The sequence below is a fragment of the Oncorhynchus nerka genome, linkage group LG7, assembly GCF_034236695.1.
Source record: "Oncorhynchus nerka isolate Pitt River linkage group LG7, Oner_Uvic_2.0, whole genome shotgun sequence".
In the NCBI taxonomy this organism is placed as follows: domain Eukaryota; kingdom Metazoa; phylum Chordata; class Actinopteri; order Salmoniformes; family Salmonidae; genus Oncorhynchus; species Oncorhynchus nerka.
In genome coordinates this window covers 24,062,501-24,086,770 of record NC_088402.1, presented here as the reverse complement: position 1 = coordinate 24,086,770, position 24,270 = coordinate 24,062,501, and the positions used below count along the sequence as shown (strand labels likewise).

Sequence of the window (24,270 nt, the reverse complement as noted above, 5' to 3'; positions counted from 1 at the left end):
TCTCGCTCTCTCCTCTCCACGTCTCTCTCCTCTCCACGTCACTCTCGCTCTCTCCTCGTCACTCTCGCTCTCTCCTCGTCTCTCTCGCTCTCCTATCCGTCTCTCTCGCTCTCCTATCCACGTCTCTCTCGCTCTCCTATCAATGTCTCTCTCGCTCTCCTATCCACGTCTCTCTCGCTCTCTCCTCTCCACGTCTCTCTCGCTCTCTCCTCTCCACGTCTCTCTCGCTCTCTCCTCTCCACGTCTCTCTCGCTCTCTCCTCTCCACGTCTCTCTCGCTCTCTCCTCTCCACGTCTCTCTCGCACTCTCCTCTCCACGTCTCTCTCGCTCTCCTATCCACGTCTCTCTCGCTCTCTCCTCTCCACGTCTCTCTCGCTCTCCTATCCACGTCTCTCTCGCTCTCCTATCCACGTCTCTCTCGCTCTCTCCTCTCCACGTCTCTCTCGCTCTCTCCTCTCCACGTCTCTCTCGCTCTCCTATCCACGTCTCTCTCGCTCTCCTATCCACGTCTCTCTCGCTCTCCTCTCCACGTGTCTCTCGCTCTCCTATCCACGTCTCTTTCGCTCTCTCCTCTCCACGTCTCTCTCGCTCTCCTATCCACGTCTCTCTCGCTCTCTCCTCTCCACGTCTCTCTCGCTCTCTCCTCTCCACGTCTCTCTCGCTCTCTCCTCTCCACGTCTCTCTCGCTCTCTCCTCTCCACGTCTCTCTCGCTCTCTCCTCTCCACGTCTCTCTCGCTCTCCTATCCACGTCTCTCTCGCGCTCTCCTCTACGTCTCTCTCTCCTCTCCACGCATCTCTCTCTCCTCTCCACATCTCTCTCTCCGTCCTAGTCTCTCGCTCTCCTCTCCACATCTCTCGCTCTCTCCTCTCCACGTCTCTCCTATCCACGCCTCTCTCTCCTCTACACGTCTCTCGCTCTCTCTCTACGTCTCTCTTTCTACTCTCCTCTCCACGTCTCTCTCCTCGCCTCTACATGTCTCTCTCTCCTCTCCACGTCTCTCCTTCTCCTATCCATGTCTCTTTCCTCTCTACGTTTCTTGCTCTCTCTCTATGTCCCTCTTTCTCCTAGTCTCTCGCTCTCCTCTCCACGTCTCTCTCGCTCTCTCCTCTCCACGTCTCTCTCTCCTATCCACGTCTCTCTCGCTGTCTCTCTCTCCCTCTCCTCTCCACGTCTCGCGCTCTCTCCTTGTCACGTCTAGCTCTCTCTCCTCTTCTCCCTCTCCACGTGTCTCCCTCTCCTCTTCTCCCTCTCTCTCCTCTTCTCCTCCCTCCCCTCTTCTCCCTCCTCCTTCCCTCTACTCCTCATCTTCTTCCTCTTTCCCTCTCTCTTTCTCCCTCTCCTCTTCTCCCCCCTCTCCTCTTTTTCCTCTCCCTCTCCTCCCCATTCTCCCCCTCTCCTCTTTTTCCTCTTCCCCTCCCTCTCTTTGTTTTTCCCCTTTCCCCTCTTTTCCCTCTCTATCCTCTTCTTCTCCCTCTCCTCCCCCTCCTCTTCTCCCTCCTCTTCTCCCTCTATTCTTATTATTTTCCTCTCCCTCTCCTTTTTCCTCATCCCTCTCTTCTTCCCACCCCTCCTCTTTTCCCTCTCCTCTTCTCCCTCCCTCTCTTCTTTTTTATCTCCCTCTCTTCTCCCTCTCCCCCTCTTCTCCCTCTACTATTTTTCCTCTCCTCCTCCCTTCTCCCTCTACTCTTCTCCCCCTCTCCTCTTCTCCCTCTCCCTCCCTCCTCTTCTCCCTCTCTCCTCTTTTCACTCTCCTTCCTCCTATTTTCCCTCTCTCTCTACCTATGCTCCCCTCTCCTATTCTTCCTCTTTCCCTCCTTCTTTCCCCTCCCCTCTTCTCTCTCCCCTCTCCCCTCCCCGATAGTTGACGACTGACTGACACATGGCATGCTGAAGCATATGCTCAGTGACAATAGGGTGCTTTAAATTCACATGTTGTGTTTTCCATGCAGACAAAGAAAGCCACTCAAAGTGGGAGTCTGGCTAGAAATGGAATTGACTGCTACAGGTCCCAGCCTCCATTATCAGCAGCTGCTCAAGCAATCAGGTCAGCTGTGGATTCTATGGGCAACATGTGAAAGGGAGCCTGTGGTTCTGAAACACGCAACATCTACACGCAAACAAAAAAATTCACACAGACACAGTTACACACACACACAGTTACGCATATCTGCAAATACATAGTTTATCTTAGTTTGTATGTGTGTGTGCACATATTTGTCTTAGTTTGTGTTAGTTTATCTTAGTTTGTGTGTGTGTGTCGAACACAAACTAAGACAAATATGTGCACACACACCATCCATTCCACAGGGAAAACAAAGCTTGCAGCTCCCCTACTGCAGTATCATGGTAACGTCCCTATCATCTGTCACAGACAGGTTTCTAAAGGTTACTACTCGTTATGTGGAGAAATGCCACTTCTCTGGGAGGCGTTGTGCCCTTTAAAATAGCAGAGCTTGCTGCATTGCACAGAAAGATAAACGACAACCGTTCAAGCAAAACAGGGGGGGGCATCAAAACTATAAAGATGTAATCGGTATGAAATCTGTCACTCTGTAGTTTGGAATGTTAATGATTTCAACACAATCCTCTATGGCATCACAACAGGCAGGCTACACAACACAGTCAGTCAGTCAGTCAGTCAGGATAAACTATAACAGAAAAACAACAGCCGCGACTAGCTAAACACTCTTCTGATCGACCTAACACAGGTAGATGGTGAGGATATGGAAGAGGGAGAAGAAGAATAAGGTGGGAGGAGGTGGAGAAGAATAAGGTGGGAGGAGAAGAAGAAGAATAGGGTGGGAGGAGAAGAAGAAGAATAGGGTGGGAGGAGGAGAAGAAGAACAAGGTGGGAGGAGGAGAAGAAGAACAAGGTGGGAGGAGGAGAAGAAGAATAAAGTGGGAGGGGGAGAAGAAGAATAAGGTGGGAGGAGAAGAAGAATAATAAGGTGGGAGGAGAAGAAGAATAATAAGGTGGGAGGAGAAGAAGAATAATAAGGTGGGAGGAGAAGAAGAAGAACAAGGTGGGAGGAGAAGAAGAAGAACAAGGTGGGAGGAGAAGAAGAAGAATAAGGTGGGAGGAGAAGAAGAAGAATAAGGTGGGAGGAGAAGAGAATAAGGTGGGAGGAGAAGAAGAATAATAAGGTGGGAGGAGAAGAATAATAAGGTGGGAGGAGAAGAAGAAGAATAAGGTGGGAGGAGGAGAAGAAGAACAAGGTGGGAGGAGGAGGAGAAGAACAAGGTGGGAGGAGGAGAAGAATAAGGTGGGAGGAGGAGGAGAAGAACAAGGTGGGAGGAGAAGAAGAAGAATAAGGTGGCAGGAGAAGAAGAAGAATAAGGTGGGAGGAGAAGAAGAATAATAAGGTGGGAGAAGAAGAAGAATAATAAGGTGGGAGGAGAAGAAGAATAAGGTGGGAGGAGAAGAATAATAATAAGGTGGGAGAAGAAGAAGAATAATAAGGTGGGAGGAGAAGAAGAATAAGGTGGGAGGAGAAGAATAATAATAAGGTGGGAGAAGAAGAAGAATAATAAGGTGGGAGGAGAAGAAGAATAATAAGGTGGGAGAAGAAGAAGAATAATAAGGTGGGAGGAAAAGAAGAATAAGGTGGGAGGAGAAGAAGAAGAAGAAGGTGGGAGGAGAAGAATAATAATAAGGTGGGAGAAGAAGAAGAATAAGGTGGGAGGAGGAGAAGAAGAACAAGGTGGGAGGAGGAGGAGAATAATAAGGTGGGAGGAAGAGGAGAAGAACAAGGTGGGAGGAGGAGAAGAATAAGGTGGGAGGAGGAGAAGAAGAACAAGGTGGGAGGAGGAGGAGAAGAATAAGGTGGGAGGAGAGGAAGAAGAATAAGGTGGGAGGAGGAGGAGAATAAGGTGGGAGGAGGAGAATAATAAGGTGGGAGGAGAGGAAGAAGAATAAGGTGGGAGGAGGAGGAGAAGAACAAGGTGGGAGGAGAGGAAGAAGAATAAGGTGGGAGGAGAGGAAGAAGAATAAGGTGGGAGAAGGAGGAGAAGAATAAGGTGGGAGGAGGAGAAAAACAAGGTGGGAGGAGGAGAAGAATAAGGTGGGAGGAGGAAAAGAAGAACAAGGTGGAAGGAGGAGGAGAAGAATAAGGTGGAAGGAGGAGAAGGAGAACAAGGTGGGAGGAGAAGAATAATAAGGTGGGAGGAGGAGAAGAAGAACAAGGTGGGAGGAGAAGAAGAATAAGGTGGGAGGAGGAGAAGAAGAACAGGGTGGAAGGAGGAGAAGAAGAACAAGGTGGGAGGAGGAGAATAATAAGTTGGGAGGAGGAGAAGAATAACAAGGTGGGAGGAGGAGAATAATAAGTTGGGAGGAGGAGAAGAATAACAAGGTGGGAGGAGGAGAATAATAAGTTGGGAGGAGGAGAAGAAAAAGAAGTAGTGGAAGTTCAGAGTTAGTAGTTAGTAGTAGTACCTGCAGCCCAGCACATGGGGAAGAGGCCGCAGCCGGGACTGGTTTCCATGTTGGTTGGTCCCCCTGCTCTCTCTGTCTCGGGTCCCACGGCCGGCCAACACCCAGAGTTCTCACAGAACCGCATGGAGGCCAGGGCTTCCACCTTCCCCCTACACCCCACTAACCCTTTACCTCCTTACCAAGTAACACCCACCTCCCCCTACACCACACTAACCCTTTACCTCCTTACCAAGTAACACCAACCTCCCCCTACACCACACTAACTCTTTACCTCCTTACCAAGTAACACCCACCTCCCCCTACACCACACTAACCCTTTACCTCCTTACCAAGTAACACCAACCTCCCCCTACACCACACTAACTCTTTACCTCCTTACCAAGTAACACCAACCTCCCCCTACACCACACTAACCCTTTACCTCCTTACCAAGTAACACCCACCTCCCCCTACACCACACTAAACCTTTACCTCCTTACCAAGTAACACCAACCTCCCCTACACCACACTAACTATTTACCTCCTTACCAAGTAACACCAACCTCCCCCTACACCACACTAACTCTTTACCTCCTTACCAAGTAACACCAACCTCCCCCTACACCACACTAACTCTTTACCTCCTTACCAAGTAACACCCACCTCCCCCTACACCACACTAACCCTTTACCTCCTTACCAAGTAACACCAACCTCCCCGTCTACGCCGGCCCACAATGCTCCTAATCCCCGACACCTAGGGCCAAGTCAGATCCACACAGCCCCAGTTCACTCTACCCACTCCCCCAGTCTACTCCACCAGTCAACCCCTGGTCCAGAGACAGCACTAGGGTCTGGGACAGGAGGGGGAAGGGGCTCCGAGAGAGAAACACATCCAAGACATCCAGAGTAAGAGAGGGAGTCCCAGCCAAGTGCTGGCCCAGTTTTCAGCCCTGAAACAGGGGCAGGAAGAATAAGGTGGATCAACACTGTGTTGAGGTTTTTAGCCCCTCCACTGTGAATATACAGCTCATTTGTTCTGCTACTTCTGTAACGGTGGAGAAATCCACAGTAGTTCTGTCTGGCTGGCTGTCCGTCCGTCTGGCTGGCTGGTTAGCGTTGCTAAGCCTCCGGCTGAGAGCCTTCCCCCAGAATACTAATCCTAGCCCAGGTGCCCCGCAACCAACTCCCGCCGCCTCGCAGGAGAGGAGAACAGGAGAACAGAGAACAGTAGTCCAAAACAACACAAGTAACTCCACACCGCTCGCTTCACTTTGTACTCATTCTGAGGCAGGAGACCAGTGTGCTAAACTCACTTGAGGAAGAGTGTATGACAGGGTGTGTGCAGAGAGTGACAGAGTGACAGTGAGAGTGACAGAGAGAGTATGGGGAGAGAGAGAGAGAGAGAGAGAGAGAATGTAAGAATGGGAGGAGAGTGAGAGGCAGAGTGACAGCAATAATGGAGAGAAGGATATGGAGAGACGGAGAAAGCAATTGTTTCAGGTTGAATGAGAGGAAGAACCAGAAAAGACAGAAGCAGCCTGTGTACTCCGCTCCCTCAGTCAGAGAAGTGGGTGTGGGGAGAGGAGCGAGTGCAAAGAGAGAGAAAGAGAGAGAGAGAGAGAATCCTTCACTTGCTTTGGCAATGTAAACATATGTTTCCCATGCCAATAAAGCCTTTAAATTGAAGTGAATAGAGGGGGGACCAGGGGGTTAGTATGGGCCTCATTAATATGCTAATCTGAGCCTAGGTTCTATTCAGTCCTCCAGCCCACTGCTGTTTACCGAGCCCCAACCCCCTCCGGCCAGGCAGGCTGCAAATCAACACTGACCCTGGGTCCGCTCCACTCTACCCCCACAGCACTCACTACTAGAGGAGGTTGTGTGTGTCGGGGTTTCCGTTAGGAAAATGTGACGCAGGACAACATGACTGGGCAGATTTTAATTACCAGCCATTTGAGAAATTTACAGGGCCCATATGCATTAACCATAACCCATTAATTAGGGTGTCCACCCACAGAAACCACATGTAGATTATGGTAATGCATCCAGAACATGCAACTAATGTAATTAAGCAGCCAACTAAATTTCATTTTCAAACATTTGCCAAAATGCAATTGGTAGGAAAACGCCATTCTAAACAGCGCACATAGGAAAACTCCATTCTAAACAGCGCACTTATGAAAACACCATTCAAAACAGAGCACTTAGGAAAACACCATTCTAAACAGCGTACTTAGGAAAACACCATTCTAAACAGCGCACTTAGGAAAACACCATTCTAAACAGCGCACTTAGGAAAACACCATTCTAAACAGCGCACTTAGGAAAACACCATTCTAAACAGCGCACTTAGGAAAACACCATTCTAAACAGCGCACTTAGGAAAACACCATTCTATACAGAGCACTTAGGAAAACACCATTCTAAACAGAGCCCTTAGGAAAACACCATTCTATACAGCGCACTTAGGAAAACACCATTCTAAACAGAGCACTTAGGAAAACACCATTCTAAACAGAGCACTTAGGAAAACACCATTCTAAACAGAGCACTTAGGAAAACACCATTCTAAACAGCGCACTTAGGAAAACACCATTCTAAACAGCGCACTTAGGAAAACACCATTCTAAACCGAGCCCTTAGGAAAACACCATTCTATACAGCGCACTTAGGAAAACACCATTCTAAACAGAGCACTTAGGAAAACACCATTCTAAACAGAGCCCTTAGGAAAACACCATTCTATACAGAGCACTTAGGAAAACACCATTCTAAACAGAGCACTTAGGAAAACACCATTCTAAACAGAGCCCTTAGGAAAACACCATTCTATACAGAGCACTTAGGAAAACACCATTCTAAACAGAGCACTTAGGAAAACACCATTCTAAACAGCGCACTTAGGAAAACACCATTCTAAACAGAGCACTTAGGAAAACACCATTCTAAACAGCGCACTTAGGAAAACACCATTCTAAACAGAGCACCTGATAGCGGTTACATACGTGACAGAGGTGAAAATCTCTAAACTAGGGGAATCTAAACTAGGATGGCCTGCTAATATAACTAGGATTGTGTCTTTGGCTTCTGGACAATGAAATAAATTAATATGATAACCAATAGAACAGGAGAGAAATGGCTGAGCGGTAGATCCAATAGGGAAGTAAATGGAAATACATTCACCAAATGATATAATTACTCCTGTCTATACAGAAATAGAGAGAAAAAAAAGAGGTAGAGCGAGACAGAGAGAGAGAAAATGGCAGAGAGGCAGCGAGAGAAGCAACAATAAGCATCCATTGGAAGAAAGAATCCCTGGCAGTCAATGATAGCATTAAGGGCTAACCTTTGTGATGATCTGAGACCCCTGGCAATCTGCACAGAGGAAATACCATAATGATTTCATTTTCTCAAACCTCAATGTAGTTAATTACAGTGAGATGCCCCAGAGGATGTCTAGGACACGGAGTCTTCGTCTCAAATGCTTTACATGAGAACACAGCTTCAGTCTCAAGTGGCACCCTATGGGCCCTGGTTGAAAGTAGTGCACTACATAGGGAATAGGGTGCTATTTTGGACACATTTGCTGCCTATAAGGCTATAATATTATCCATAGATAACTTGGGGTAAACCACATTCCTTCGAATCATTGCTATGTTTTTACTGACATGACAAGAATCTTATTATTATTCTTTGGAGAAGAACACAGTTCTTTGCCTTGATGACAGCTTTGCACACTCTTGGCATTCTCTCAACCAGCTTTACCTGGAATGCTTTTCTAACAGTCTTGAAGGAGTTCCCACATATGCTGAGCTGCTTTTCCTTCACTCTGCAGTCCAACTCATCCCAAACAATCTCAATTGGGTTGAGGCCAGGTGATTGTGGAGACCAGGTCATCTGATGCAGCACTCAATCACGCTCTTCTTGGTCAAATAGCCCTTACACAGTCTGGAGGTGTGTTGGGACATTGTCCTATTGAAAAACAAATGATAGTCCCAATAAGCGCAAACCAGATGGGATGGCGTATTGCTGCAGAATGCTGTGGTACCCATGCTGGTTAAGTGTGCCTTGAATTCTAAATATATCCCTCCCAGTGTCACCAGCAAAGCACCCTGTGGGACCTTATATGTGACTCGTTTCAGGAAACTAGGAGTATATCACACGTCACTACTTCACAGGAGAGCCTTTTGAGCATAATTATTTTTTTAATCAAAATGCCGTATTGGCAGAAATTCCTTCTGGAACATTTGAACTTTACAAACTTGTATGCCATCTGTAAATATGACTAAAATTGTTAAATTACGAACTAGTTGGTTTAGCCACAGAAAAAGCCAGTAACCTTCCCGCTAGCCATGATGCCAGTTGAGGACTTGTGAGGCATCTGTTTCTCAAACTAGACATTTTAATGTACTTGTCCTCTTGCTCAGTTCTGTACCGGGGCCTCCCACTCCTCTTTCTATTCTGGTTAGAGACAGTTTGCGCTAGTACACTGCGTTGTACGAGATCTTCAGTTTCTTGACAATTTCTCACATGGAATAGCCTTCAATTCTCAGAACAAGAATAGACTGACGAGTTTCAGAAGAAAGTTCTTTGTTTCTGGCCATTTTGAGCCTGTAATTGAACCCACAAATGCTGATGCTCCAGATACTCAACTAGTCTAAAGAAGGCCAGTTTTATTGCTTCTTTAATCAGGAAAACAGTTTTCAGCTGTGCTAACATAATTGCAAAATGATTTTCTAATGATAAATTAGCCTTTTAAAATGATAAACTTGGATTAGCTAACACAACATGCCATTGGAACACAGGAGTGATGGTTGCTGATAATGGGCCTCTGCACGCCTATGTAAATATTCCATAAAAAATGTATCTGCCGTTTCCAGCTACAATAGTAATTTACAAAATGAACCATGTCTACACTGTATTTCTGATCAATTTGATATTATTTAAATGGACAAAAAAAAGTGCTTTTCTTTCAAAAACAAGGACATTTCTAAGTGACCCCAAACCTTTGAATGTTAGTGTATGTATGTAAATGAGATATTTCCACAATTAATTTTCAATACATTTCCAAAAACATGTTTTCACTTTGTCATTATGGGGTATTGTATGTGTGGTTGGGTGAGAAAAACATATTGAATCCATTTTGAATTCAGGCTTTAAGGGGTATGAATACTTTCTGAAGACACTGTATGTGGCATCACAGACTGGCCCCTGTGGGTGAGTTTAAGTTGAAGGCAGAGATTTATGCTGCCAGTTAATTTAATCATTGTCTGCTTACTGAGCAGACTGCCAATGAAACAAGAGGGGGTGGAGAACAGAGAAGGAGAGAGGAGGAGAAGAGGAGCAGAAGATAGTAGCACGGCCTGGCTGCTCCATCTATGGGTATTCATGTGGACTGGGTCTGCATCCCAAATGGCACCCTATTCCCTATGGTTCCTGGTGGAAAGTAGAGCACTATATAGGGAACAATGTGCTATTTGGAAAATAGTGGATCAGAGGGACAGAGAGCCCCAGAAACAGCCGGGGCAGACAGACAAAGGGGCTATGACTGAACCCCATGGAGAGGGAGAGGTGCTCTTCCCAGCTATTCAGCTCACATCACATCCGGCCCACTGTTCCCAAACAAAAGCCTCTCCCCCACCCCTCCTCCCCACTCCCTTGTCCATATTTCAATAGCAGGAGCCCAAGCCGGGCCACGTGTTACCAAACCATACAGACACCAAACCTTACACGGCTGGGAGCAGTGGCTGAGAGTAGGCCCACACAGAAACACACATAGAAACACAAAAACACACACAGAAACACACACAGCCGTATGGTTCAGTGGTGCATGCAATCATCAGCTGAATATGTAACTGGTCTGTCTGCAGGCCTGGGATCTAATAGAGAAGACAAAGGAAGACATACTGTAGGAGTCTCTAAGACCATGGTTAAATACATACTGTAGGAGTCTCTAAGACCATGGTTAAATACATACTGTAGGAGTCTATAAGACCATGGTTAAATACATACTGTAGGGGTCTCTAAGACCATGGTTAAATACATACTGTAGGGGTCTCTAAGACCATGGTTAAATACATACTGTAGGAGTCTCTAAGACCATGGTTAAATACATACTGTAGGAGTCTATAAGACCATGGTTAAATACATACTGTAGGAGTCTATAAGACCATGGTTAAATACATACTGTATGGGTCTCTAAGACCATGGTTAAATACATACTGTAGGAGTCTCTAAGACCATGGTTAAATACATACTGTATGGGTCTGTAAGACCATGGTTAAATACATACTGTAGGAGTCTATAAGACTGTGGTTAAATACATACTGTAGGAGTCTATAAGACCATGGTTAAATACATACTGTAGGAGTCTCTAAGACCATGGTTAAATACATACTGTATGAGTCTCTAAGACCATGGTTAAATACATACTGTATGGGTCTCTAAGACCATGGTTAAATACATACTGTAGGAGTCTCTAAGACCATGGTTAAATACATACTGTAGGGGTCTCTAAGACCATGGTTAAATACATACTGTAGGAGTCTCTAAGACCATGGTTAAATACATACTGTATGGGTCTCTAAGACCATGGTTAAATACATACTGTAGGAGTCTCTAAGACCATGGTTAAATACATACTGTAGGGGTCTCTAAGACCATGGTTAAATACATACTGTAGGAGTCTATAAGACCATGGTTAAATACATACTGTAGGAGTCTCTAAGACCATGGTTAAATACATACTGTAGGAGTCTCTAAGACCATGGTTAAATACATACTGTATGGGTCTCTAAGGCCATAGTTAAATACATACTGTATGGGTCTCTAAGGCCATAGTTAAATACATACTGTATGGGTCTCTAAGACCATGGTTAAATACATACTGTATGGGTCTCTAAGGCCATAGTTAAATACATACTGTATGGGTCTCTAAGGCCATGGTTAAATACATACTGTATGAGTATCTAAGGCCATGGTTAAATACATACTGTAGGAGTCTCTAAGGCCATGGTTAAATACATACTGTAGGAGTCTCTAAGGCCATGGTTAAATACATACTGTATGAGTATCTAAGGCCATGGTTAAATACATACTGTAGGAGTCTCTAAGGCCATAGTTAAATACATACTGTATGAGTATCTAAGGCCATGGTTAAATACATACTGTAGGAGTCTCTAAGGCCATGGTTAAATACATACTGTAGGAGTCTCTAAGACCATGGTTAAATACATACTGTAGGAGTCTCTAAGGCCATGGTTAAATACATACTGTATGAGTATCTAAGGCCATGGTTAAATACATACTGTAGGAGTCTCTAAGGCCATGGTTAAATACATACTGTATGGGTCTCTAAGGCCATGGTTAAATACATACTGTATGGGTCTCTAAGACCATGGTTAAATACATACTGTAGGAGTCTATAAGACCATGGTTAAATACATACTGTAGGAGTCTCTAAGGCCAAGGTTAAATACATACTGTAGGAGTCTCTAAGACCATGGTTAAATACATACTGTATGGGTCTCTAAGACCATGGTTAAATACATACTGTAGGGGTCTGTAAGACCATGGTTAAATACATACTGTAGGAGTCTATAAGACCATGGTTAAATACATACTGTAGGGGTCTCTAAGACCATGGTTAAATACATACTGTAGGAGTCTCTAAGGCCATGGTTAAATACATACTGTAGGAGTCTCTAAGACCATGGTTAAATACATACTGTAGGAGTCTCTAAGACCATGGTTAAATACATACTGTATGGGTCTGTAAGACCATGGTTAAATACATACTGTAGGGGTCTCTAAGGCCATGGTTAAATACATACTGACGTGAAGAAATGAGATCTTGGCAGGGAGTGGCTTGTATGTTCAACATCTTTTAGATATAGCAGAAAAGAGAAACAGAGATACAAGTGACTGTGGGTGGGTCTGTAAGACCATGGTTAAATACATACTGTAGGAGTCTATAAGACCATGGTTAAATACATACTGTAGGAGTCTCTAAGACCATGGTTAAATACATACTGTAGGAGTCTCTAAGACCATGGTTAAATACATACTGTAGGAGTCTCTAAGACCATGGTTAAATACATACTGTATGAGTCTCTAAGACCATGGTTAAATATATACTGTAGGAGTCTCTAAGACCATGGTTAAATACATACTGTAGGAGTCTCTAAGACCATGGTTAAATACATACTGTATGGGTCTCTAAGACCATGGTTAAATACATACTGTAGGAGTCTCTAAGACCATGGTTAAATACATACTGTAGGAGTCTCTAAGACCATGGTTAAATACATACTGTAGGAGTCTCTAAGACCATGGTTAAATACATACTGTATGGGTCTCTAAGACCATGGTTAAATACATACTGTATGGGTCTCTAAGACCATGGTTAAATACATACTGTATGGGTCTCTAAGGCCATGGTTAAATACATACTGTATGGGTCTCTAAGACCATGGTTAAATACATACTGTATGGGTCTCTAAGACCATGGTTAAATACATACTGTATGGGTCTCTAAGACCATGGTTAAATACATACTGTATGGGTCTCTAAGACCATGGTTAAATACATACTGTAGGAGTCTCTAAGACCATGGTTAAATACATACTGTAGGGGTCTCTAAGACCATGGTTAAATACATACTGTAGGAGTCTATAAGACCATGGTTAAATACATACTGTAGGAGTCTCTAAGACCATGGTTAAATACATACTGTAGGAGTCTCTAAGACCATGGTTAAATACATACTGTAGGAGTCTATAAGACCATGGTTAAATACATACTGTATGGGTCTCTAAGGCCATAGTTAAATACATACTGTATGGGTCTCTAAGGCCATAGTTAAATACATACTGTATGGGTCTCTAAGACCATGGTTAAATACATACTGAATGGGTCTCTAAGGCCATAGTTAAATACATACTGTATGGGTCTCTAAGGCCATGGTTAAATACATACTGTATGAGTATCTAAGGCCATGGTTAAATACATACTGTAGGAGTCTCTAAGGCCATGGTTAAATACATACTGTAGGAGTCTCTAAGGCCATGGTTAAATACATACTGTATGAGTATCTAAGGCCATGGTTAAATACATACTGTAGGAGTCTCTAAGGCCATGGTTAAATACATACTGTATGGGTCTCTAAGGCCATGGTTAAATACATACTGTATGGGTCTCTAAGACCATGGTTAAATACATACTGTAGGAGTCTATAAGACCATGGTTAAATACATACTGTAGGAGTCTCTAAGGCCATGGTTAAATACATACTGTAGGAGTCTCTAAGACCATGGTTAAATACATACTGTATGGGTCTCTAAGACCATGGTTAAATACATACTGTAGGGGTCTGTAAGACCATGGTTAAATACATACTGTAGGAGTCTATAAGACCATGGTTAAATACATACTGTAGGGGTCTCTAAGACCATGGTTAAATACATACTGTAGGAGTCTCTAAGGCCATGGTTAAATACATACTGTAGGAGTCTCTAAGACCATGGTTAAATACATACTGTAGGAGTCTCTAAGACCATGGTTAAATACATACTGTATGGGTCTGTAAGACCATGGTTAAATACATACTGTAGGGGTCTCTAAGACCATGGTTAAATACATACTGTAGGAGTCTCTAAGGCCATGGTTAAATACATACTGTAGGAGTCTCTAAGACCATGGTTAAATACATACTGTAGGAGTCTCTAAGGCCATGGTTAAATACATACTGTAGGAGTCTCTAAGGCCATGGTTAAATACATACTGTAGGGGTCTGTAAGACCATGGTTAAATACATACTGTAGGGGTCTCTAAGACCATGGTTAAATACATACTGTATGGGTCTGTAAGACCATGGTTAAATACATACTGTAGGAGTCTCTAAGACCATGGTTAAATACATACTGTATGGGTCTGTAAGACCATGGTTAAATACATACTGTAGGAGTCTCTAAGACCATGGTTAAATACATACTGTAGGAGTCTATAAGACCATGGTTAAATACATACTGTAGGAGTCTATAAGACCATGGTTAAATACATACTGTAGGGGTCTCTAAGACCATGGTTAAATACATACTGTAGGGGTCTCTAAGACCATGGTTAAATACATACTGTAGGAGTCTATAAGACCATGGTTAAATACATACTGTAGGAGTCTATAAGACCATGGTTAAATACATACTGTATGAGTCTCTAAGACCATGGTTAAATACATACTGTATGAGTATCTAAGACCATGGTTAAATACATACTGTAGGAGTCTCTAAGACCATGGTTAAATACATACTGTAGGAGTCTCTAAGGCCATGGTTAAATACATACTGTATGGGTCTGTAAGACCATGGTTAAATACATACTGTAGGAGTCTATAAGACCATGGTTAAATATATACTGTAGGGGTCTATAAGACCATGGTTAAATACATACGTCTCTAAGACCATGGTTAAATACATACTGTAGGAGTCTATAAGACCATGGTTAAATACATACTGTATGAGTCTCTAAGACCATGGTTAAATACATACTGTAGGAGTCTCTAAGACCATGGTTAAATACATACTGTAGGAGTCTCTAAGGCCATGGTTAAATACATACTGTAGGAGTCTATAAGACCATGGTTAAATACATACTGTATGGGTCTCTAAGACCATGGTTAAATACATACTGTATGGGTCTGTAAGACCATGGTTAAATATATACTGTAGGGGTCTATAAGACCATGGTTAAATACATACTGTAGGAGTCTATAAGACCATGGTTAAATACATACTGTAGGAGTCTCTAAGACCATGGTTAAATACATACTGTATGGGTCTCTAAGACCATGGTTAAATACATACTGTAGGAGTCTCTAAGGCCATAGTTAAATGGTTACCTAGTCAACTTAAATTATGTGGATTAGAATCACAAATTACTTGTATAACTGGGGGAGGGGGGGACTGTCAATCATAACATCCTGCAAATACAGAATACACACACACAAATAAGCAGGTGTATCTGGTATGCAACGTTCTTCATTGAAAAGATGATTGAAGACAAACATTAAATATCCCCACTGACAGTGATAGGAGTTTAGTGCACACAAACACACACAGTCTGAACCCAGGACAGATCCCAGATCAGCCATCCCACAGCTGCTCAGGTAGGCTCTAGAACAGCCTGTACATCTTACCCTTCTGTAGCCGTTAAGGTTTTCACAATAATCCTTTTCACCATTATCGCTTTCATCTCTGCCACCACATAGTCAGTTGTCACCTAATGGACTGTGTGTGTTTGTGGGGGTGTTGTGGAGCCAGCCACTGTTGAAGGTCAGGGGGTTGGATGTTGTACTACTCATCACTCCCTCTCTCGTGGGGCTTTCAACATCATCACACCTTATCCAACATACCTTACCTGGGTAACAGTGTCACATGGTTCCACTAACCATACAGTATATAGTCATGGAGGTTTGTGTGTGTCACACACCACTGGATTACACAATCTACTGTAGCTAGCTAAGTGCAATCGAACCAGATGGAACGTCAATAGAATGTGTGAATATTGATCTAAGAATGGATGCCATTTTAAACCATGACCTTGTCATCTCTGGTTTATCCAGGGGGACTCAGAGCATTCTGTATGGCTTTGCACAACTGGAATTAAACATGAACTAGATTCTAGGACCATTATAAACCTACAAACGTGTATTATAGGTTTTATTAACCTACGTGGGTGAATGATAGGTATCATAAGCCTACATAGCGGTTTTAACATTTGAACAGTGATCGGTTTAAGCTAACTCCCAAACCTCCTAACCCTGCAGAACTCGACCCATATAACCCAACCCAGATGAAACAGAGAAACAGGGATTATCAATGATTACTTGCCTTTAATTTAATGAGTCATTTACATAACAATGCCACTACATCATTTGAACTCCTAATCAGTATTCCCTGGTGATGATTGCTATGTATCTGCCTTGCTAAAGAGGGCTGGAGCAATTAACATATACAACGTGCAGTGACCACCTTATTTAGCCCAACCACCGGAAGGCCTGGGATGTGGAGAGACAAAGGGTACGTACCAAATGGCACACTTTTCACTACTCCCATAGAGCTCTGGTCAAAAGTAGCGCACTCTATAGGGAAAAGGGTGTAATTTGGGACACACGCAGAAAGAGAGTGCCGCGTTTGGAAGCTGTTTTATCCTCAGAGTTTCTGTGGTCGTCAAAGAAGATGAGGTGCTAGCTAGACAGACAGAAGACACAGTCTGGGGGGTTGTGAATGAACAAACTAACTTCACTTTGATCAATCCCCTAAAATCTGACATTCTAAATATCAATATTCCAAAATGGCTTCCAGATGCTGCAGCTCATTGAGAGGAATAACAGTCCAATGCAAACTCAGCTCTATAGCTATCAGTTGGGGATTATTATTATTTTTTAATTGACAGGTGCTACCTTAACATGTCTGATAAGAAACGCTCATTTTGGTCTAATGTTGCAAAATGTTTTGATATGATGTGCCCTACTGAATGTAGCCCAGGTGTTTGTATAGCCAAACTAAAGAGGAGTATTTATTTCCTCTATTCCGTGAGGTTTCTCTCCGTTATCATGTCTTTTATGGAGCTGGGTCACTTCATCATTCTCCAATATTACTATAGGGGGTTTAGGAGGGCAGGGGACACAACAACTGTGTGTGTGTGTGTGTGTGTGTCTGACATCTGTGCATGCGTGACCTGGCCCCAGGTCATCTATAAGTCTTTGCTAGGTAAAGCCCCAACTTATCTCAGCTCACTGGTCAACATAGCAGCACCCACCCGTAGCACGAGCTCCAGCAGGTATATTTCACTGGTCATCGCCAAAGACAACTCCTCCTTTGGCCGCCTTTCCTTCCAGTTCTCTGCTGCCAATGACTGGAATGAATTGCAAAAAAAATCACTGAAGCTGCAGTCTTATATCTCCCTCACTAACTTTAAGCGTCAACTGTCAGAGCAGCTTACCGATTAATGCACCTGTACACAGCCCATCTGTAAATAGCCCACCCAACTACCTCATCCCCATATTGTTATTTATTTTTTTGCTCCTTTGCACCCCAGTATCTCTACTTGCACATTCATCTTCTGCACATCTATCATTCCAGTGTTTAATTGCTAAATTGTAATTATTTTGCCACTATGGCCTATTTATTGCCTTTACCTCCCTAATCTTACTAAATTTGCACACACTGTATATAGATTTTTCAATTGTGTTATTGACTGTATGTTTGTTTATCCCATGAATAACTCTGTGTTGTTTGTGTCGCACTGCTTTGCTTTATCTTGGCCAGATTGCAGTTGTAAATGAAAACTTGTTCTCAACTGGCCTACCTGGTTAAATAAAGGTGAAATAAAACAATAAAATAAATAAAAGATAAAAAAACAAGTCATGAGGTCGAAGGAATTGTCCGTAGAGCTCAGAGACAGGATTGTGTCGCAGCACAGATCTGGTGAAGGGTGCCAAAATATGTCTGCAGCATTGAAAGTCCCCAAGAACACAGTGGCCTCCATCATTCTTAAATGGAAGAAGTTTGGAACCACCAAGACTCTTCCTAGAGCTGGCCAACCGGCCAAACTCGAGGATGTAATCGCTGCCAAAAGTGCTTCAAGAAAGTACTGAGTAAAGAGTCTGAATACTTATACAAGTGTGATTTTTTATTATACATTTGCACAAATTTCTAAAAACCTGTTTTTACTTTATCATTATGGGGTATTGTGTGTAGATTGGTGAGGGGGAAAAACAGTTTAATAAGCCATTTAAAAAAAGGCTGTAACATAACAAAGTGGAAAATGTGAAGGGGTCTGAATACTTTCCGAATGCACTGTATATACACACTGAGTGTATAGAACATTAAGAACCCCTCTGTTTTGCTCTCAGAACAGCCTCAATTCGTAAGGGCATGGACTCTACAAGGTATCGAAAGTGTTTCACAGGGATGCTGGCCCATGTTGACTCCAATGCTTCCCACAGTTGTGTCAAGTTCTCTGAATGGCCTTTGGGTGAGTGAGACTAAACACGTTGTTCATTACACATTCTATAAAAAAAATGTATGGCGTTCTGGTACGGCTATGGAGTTCTGGTATGGAGTTCTGGTACGGCTATGGAGTTCTGGTATGGAGTTTAGGTACGGCTATGGAGTTTTGGTATGGAGTTTAGGTACGGCTATGGAGTTCTGGTATGGCGTTTAGGTTAGAGGTCGACCGATTAATCGGAATGGCCGATTAATTAGGGCTGAGTTCAAGTTTTCATAACCATCGGAAATCTGTATTTTTCGGTGCCGATGTGCCGATTTTTTAATTAGTCAGTTAAGAACACATTCTTATTTTCAATGACGGCCTAGGAACGGTGGGTTAACTGCCTCGTTCAGGGGCAGAACGACAGATTTTCACCTTGTCAGCTCGGGGGATTCAATCTCGCAACCTTACAGTTAACTAGTCCAACACAATAACAACCTGCCTCTCTCTCGTTGCACTCCACAAGGAGACTGCCTGTTACGCGAATGCAGTAAGGCAAGGTAAGTTACTAGCTAGCATTAAACTTATCTTATAAAAAACAATCAATCATAATCACTAGTTAACTACACATGGTTGATGATATTACTAGTACAACACTTCCGGGTTGGAGCGAGCGGTCGCATCTGCACTCGGTCCGCAGGTAGTATTACATTTCATTACATTTCATTATAGTACAACGGTTTGATTTGTCTAATCTTAGCAATTTCTTCTTAGCTAGCTACAGAGCCGTCTTTGTATCATAGATAATTGCGTAATTATCGTATTTCGTCGTCCTTACGCAGTCTACACTGCCCTGCAGCTAGCCAGCTAGCTAACGTCCACCGTTAGCTAGTCCACCGTCTACCGATTAGCAGCACAACTATTACACTCAACTGAACGACTTGATTAGTGTAGTGTTAGCTAGCTACATAGTTGTCTTTGCTGTCTTCGTATCCAAGATAATTGTGTAGTTTAGAGTGTGTAGTTTTATGTCGTCCTTAACGTAGGAGACTCTGCTAGCTAGCCAACAGCTAGCCAACGTCTACCGAACAGAACTTCTGCACTCAACAATCCGGTCGCATTTCGCTTCGCTCCACAGGTAGTATCACATTTTTCATTTCATTTCATTACAGTACAACGGCTTGATTTGTTTGATCGTAGCTAGCTACATAGCTAGCTACATAGCCGTCTTTGTATCAAAGATAATTGTGTAGTCTAGAGCGATTTCCTAGGTTAGCTAGCCTACTTCAGCAGTACTGTATCATTTTAATCATTTTAGTCAATAAGATTCTTGCTACGTAAGCTTAACTTTCTGAACACTCGAGACGTGTAGTCCACTTGTCATTCCAATCTCCTTTGCATTAGCGTAGCCTCTTGTGTAGCCTGTCAACTATGTGTCTGTCTATCCCTGTTCTCTCCTCTCTGCACAGACCATACAAACGCTCCACACCGCGTGGCCATGCCACCTAATCTGGTGGTCCCAGCGCGCACGACCCACGTGGAGTTCCAGGTCTCCGGTAGCCTCTGGAACTGCCGATCTGCGGCCAACAAGGCAGAGTTCATCTCAGCCTATGCCTCCCTCCAGTCCCTCGACTTCTTGGCACTGACGGAAACATGGATCACCACAGACAACACTGCTACTCCTACTGCTCTCTCTTCGTCTGCCCACGTGTTCTCGCACACCCCGAGAGCTTCTGGTCAGCGGGGTGGTGGCACCGGGATCCTCATCTCTCCCAAGTGGTCATTCTCTCTTTCTCCCTTACCCATCTGTCTATCGCCTCCTTTGAATTCCATGCTGTCACAGTTACCAGCCCTTTCAAGCTTAACATCATTATCATTTATCGCCCTCCAGGTTCCCTCGGAGAGTTCATCAATGAGCTTGATGCCTTGATAAGCTCCTTTCCTGAGGACGGCTCACCTCTCACAGTTCTGGGCGACTTTAACCTCCCCACGTCTACCTTTGACTCATTCCTCTCTGCCTCCTTCTTTCCACTCCTCTCCTCTTTTGACCTCACCCTCTCACCTTCCCCCCTACTCACAAGGCAGGAAATACGCTCGACCTCATCTTTACTAGATGCTGTTCTTCCACTAACCTCGTTGCAACTCCCCCTCCAAGTCTCCGACCACTACCTTGTATCCTTTTCCCTCTCGCTCTCATCCAACACTTCCCACACTGCCCCTACTCGGATGGTATCGCGCCGTCCCAACCTTCGCTCTCTCTCCCCGCTACTCTCTCCTCTTCCATCCTATCATCTCTTCCCTCTGCTCAAACCTTCTCCAACCTATCTCCTGATTCTGCCTCCTCAACCCTCCTCTCCTCCCTTTCTGCATCCTTTGACTCTCTATGTCCCCTATCCTCCAGGCCGGCTCGGTCCTCCCCTCCCGCTCCGTGGCTCGACGACTCATTGCGAGCTCACAGAACAGGGCTCCGGGCAGCCGAGCGGAAATGGAGGAAAACTCGCCTCCCTGCGGACCTGACATCCTTTCACTCCCTCCTCTCTACATTTTCCTCTTCTCTCTCTGCTGCTAAAGCCACTTTCTACCACTCTAAATTCCAAGCATCTGCCTCTAACCCTAGGAAGCTCTTTGCAACCTTCTCCTCCCTCCTGAATCCTCCTCCCCCTCCCCCTCCTCCCTCTCTGCAGATGACTTCGTCAACCATTTTGAAAAGAAGGTCGACGACATCCGATCCTCGTTTGCTAAGTCAAACGACACCGCTGGTTCTGCTCACACTGCCCTACCCTGTGCTCTGACCTCTTTCTCCCCTCTCTCTCCAGATGAAATCTCGCGTCTTGTGACGGCCGGCCGCCCAACAACCTGCCCGCTTGACCCTATCCCCTCCTCTCTTCTCCAGACCATTTCCGGAGACCTTCTCCCTTACCTCACCTCGCTCTTCAACTCATCCCTGACCGCTGGCTACGTCCCTTCCGTCTTCAAGAGAGCGAGAGTTGCACCCCCTTCTGAAAAAACCTACACTCGATCCCTCCGATGTCAACAACTACAGACCAGTATCCCTTCTTTCTTTTCTCTCCAAAACTCTTGAACGTGCCGTCCTTGGCCAGCTCTCCCGCTATCTCTCTCAGAATGACCTTCTTGATCCAAATCAGTCAGGTTTCAAGACTAGTCATTCAACTGAGACTGCTCTTCTCTGTATCACGGAGCGCTCCGCACTGCTAAAGCTAACTCTCTCTCCTCTGCTCTCATCCTTCTAGACCTATCGGCTGCCTTCGATACTGTGAACCATCAGATCCTCCTCTCCACCCTCTCCGAGTTGGGCATCTCCGGCGCGGCCCACGCTTGGTTGCGTCCTACCTGACAGGTCGCTCCTACCAGGTGGCGTGGCGAGAATCCGTCTCCACACCACGTGCTCTCACCACTGGTGTCCCCAGGGCTCTGTTCTAGGCCCTCTCCTATTCTCGCTATACACCAAGTCACTTGGCTCTGTCATAACCTCACATGGTCTCTCCTATCATTGCTATGCAGACGACACACAATTAATCTTCTCCTTTCCCCCTTCTGATGACCAGGTGGCGAATCGCATCTCTGCATGTCTGGCAGACATATCAGTGTGGATGACGGATCACCACCTCAAGCTGAACCTCGGCAAGACGGAGCTGCTCTTCCTCCCGGGAAGGACTGCCCGTTCCATGATCTCGCCATCACGGTTGACAACTCCATTGTGTCCTCCTCCCAGAGCGCTAAGAACCTTGGCGTGATCCTGGACAACACCCTGTCGTTCTCAACTAACATCAAGGCGGTGGCCCGTTCCTGTAGGTTCATGCTCTACAACATCCGCAGAGTACGACCCTGCCTCACACAGGAAGCGCGCAGGTCCTAATCCAGGCACTTGTCATCTCCCCGTCTGGATTACTGCAACTCGCTGTTGGCTGGGCTCCTGCCTGTGCCATTAAACCCCTACAACTCATCCAGAACGCCGCAGCCCGTCTGGTGTTCAACCTTCCCAAGTTCTCTCACCTCACCCCGCTCCTCCGCTCCCTCCACTGGCTTCCAGTTGAAGCTCGCATCCGCTACAAAACCATGGTGCTTGTCTACGGAGCTGTGAGGGGAACGGCACCTCAGTACCTCCAGGCTCTGATCAGGCCCTACACCCAAACAAGGGCACTGCGTTCATCCACCTCTGGCCTGCTCGCCTCCCTACCACTGAGGAAGTACAGTTCCCGCTCAGCCCAGTCAAAACTGTTCGCTGCTCTGGCCCCCCAATGGTGGAACAAACTCCCTCACGACGCCAGGACAGCGGAGTCAATCACCACCTTCCGGAGACACCTGAAACCCCACCTCTTTAAGGAATACCTAGGATAGGATAAAGTAATCCCTCTCACCCCCCTTAAAAGATTTAGATGCACTACTGTTCCACTGGATGTCATAAGGTGAATGCACCAATTTGTAAGTCGCTCTGGATAAGAGCGTTTGCTAAATGACTTAAATGCTAAAATACTAGATATTATCTAGCGTGTCCTGCGTTGCATATAATCTGACTAAGCATACAAGTATCTAAGTATATGACTGAGCGGTGGTAGGCAGAAGCAGGCGCGTAAACATTCATTCAAACAGCATTTTTGTGCGTTTTGCCAGCAGCTCTTCGTTGTGCGTCAAGCATTGCACTGTTTATTACTTCAAGCGTGTAACTGAAGTGAAATGGCTAGCTAGTTAGCACGCGCTAATAGAGTTTCAAACGTCACTCGCTCTGAGCCTTCTAGTGGTTGTTCCTCTTGCTCTGCATGGGTAATGCTGCTTCGATGGTGGCTGTTGTCGTTGTGTTGCTGGTTCGAGCCCAGGGAGGAGCGAGGAGAGGGACGGAAGCTATACTGTTACACTGGCAATACTAAAGTGCCTATAAAAACATCCAATAGTCAAAGGTTGATGAAATACAAATGGTATAGAGGGAAATAGTCCTATAATTCCTATAATAACTACAACCTAAAACTTCTTACCTGGGAATATTGAAGACTCATGTTAAAAGGAACCACCAGCTTTCATTTGTTCTCATGTTCTGAGCAAGGAACTGAAACGTCAGCTTTCTTACATAGCACATATTGCACTTTTACTTTCTTCTCCAACACTTTAGTTTTGCATTATTTAAACCAAATTGAACATGTTTCATTATTTACTTGAGGCTAAATAGATTTTATTGATGTATATTAAGTTAAAATAAGTGTTAATTTAGTATTGTTGTAATTGTCATTATTACAAATAAATAAATACAAAAATTGGCCGATTAATCGGTATCAGCTTTTTTGGTCCTCCAATAATCGGTATCAGTGTTGAAAAATCATAATCGGTCGACCTCTAGTTTAGGTACATGGAATTCAAGTGCCAGAGACTTTACAGCAGTAGAATGATGAAACCCAAATGACATTTTAGTGTGTGTGTAGTCTCATTAAGGAGTGAGACGGACAAACAGGATGACCTTCATCATCCACAGGACACACACACACCTTCGCTCTCTCTCCCCTTCAGCTCAGCTAATATCCCCTTCCTAAATAATCGAGGAAATATATCTTTACACTCTGAACACAGACACTCTCGGTGGAGGGGACTAATATGACTTCACTTCGAGGATGGAAGAGTGAGTGAAAACATGCTTGGGTGATGAAATGTAACTTCCTTATGTTATAAAAATACATTTGACCAAGACACATATGATTCTTCATGTTCTAAATCGTTCAGTGGGGTCCTTCTAACGTATCATTAACATTATATCAAAAAAGTTTGATTTTGTAACCTAATACATCCGATAATAAACACCAAGCTGTGTTGACAGAGTTCACATGTTGTGGTGGTAGTCTGCAAAGCTGTTTCGGTGGAT

At 44.5% G+C, this 24,270-nt stretch overlaps 1 protein-coding gene across 16 annotated transcripts in view; it reads right to left on the bottom strand.

Moving 5' to 3' along the window:
* LOC115131343 (focal adhesion kinase 1-like) overlaps nt 1–24,270 on the bottom strand; it is a 174,403-nt gene that overhangs the window by 97,725 nt on the left and 52,408 nt on the right. For 14 of the 16 annotated variants that reach the window (XR_010464293.1, XR_010464294.1, XM_065020340.1 and 11 more), the window contains exon 1: nt 4,435–4,573. The exons of the other annotated variants lie outside the window; for them this stretch is intronic. Coding sequence is in view for 12 of the 14 variants with exons in the window: in XM_065020340.1 (XP_064876412.1) it covers nt 4,435–4,558 (124 nt within the window). In the remaining 2 variants the exon portion in view is untranslated. Of the gene's footprint in view, nt 1–4,434; nt 4,574–24,270 lie in introns of those variants that run through there. 16 annotated transcript variants of the gene reach the window in all.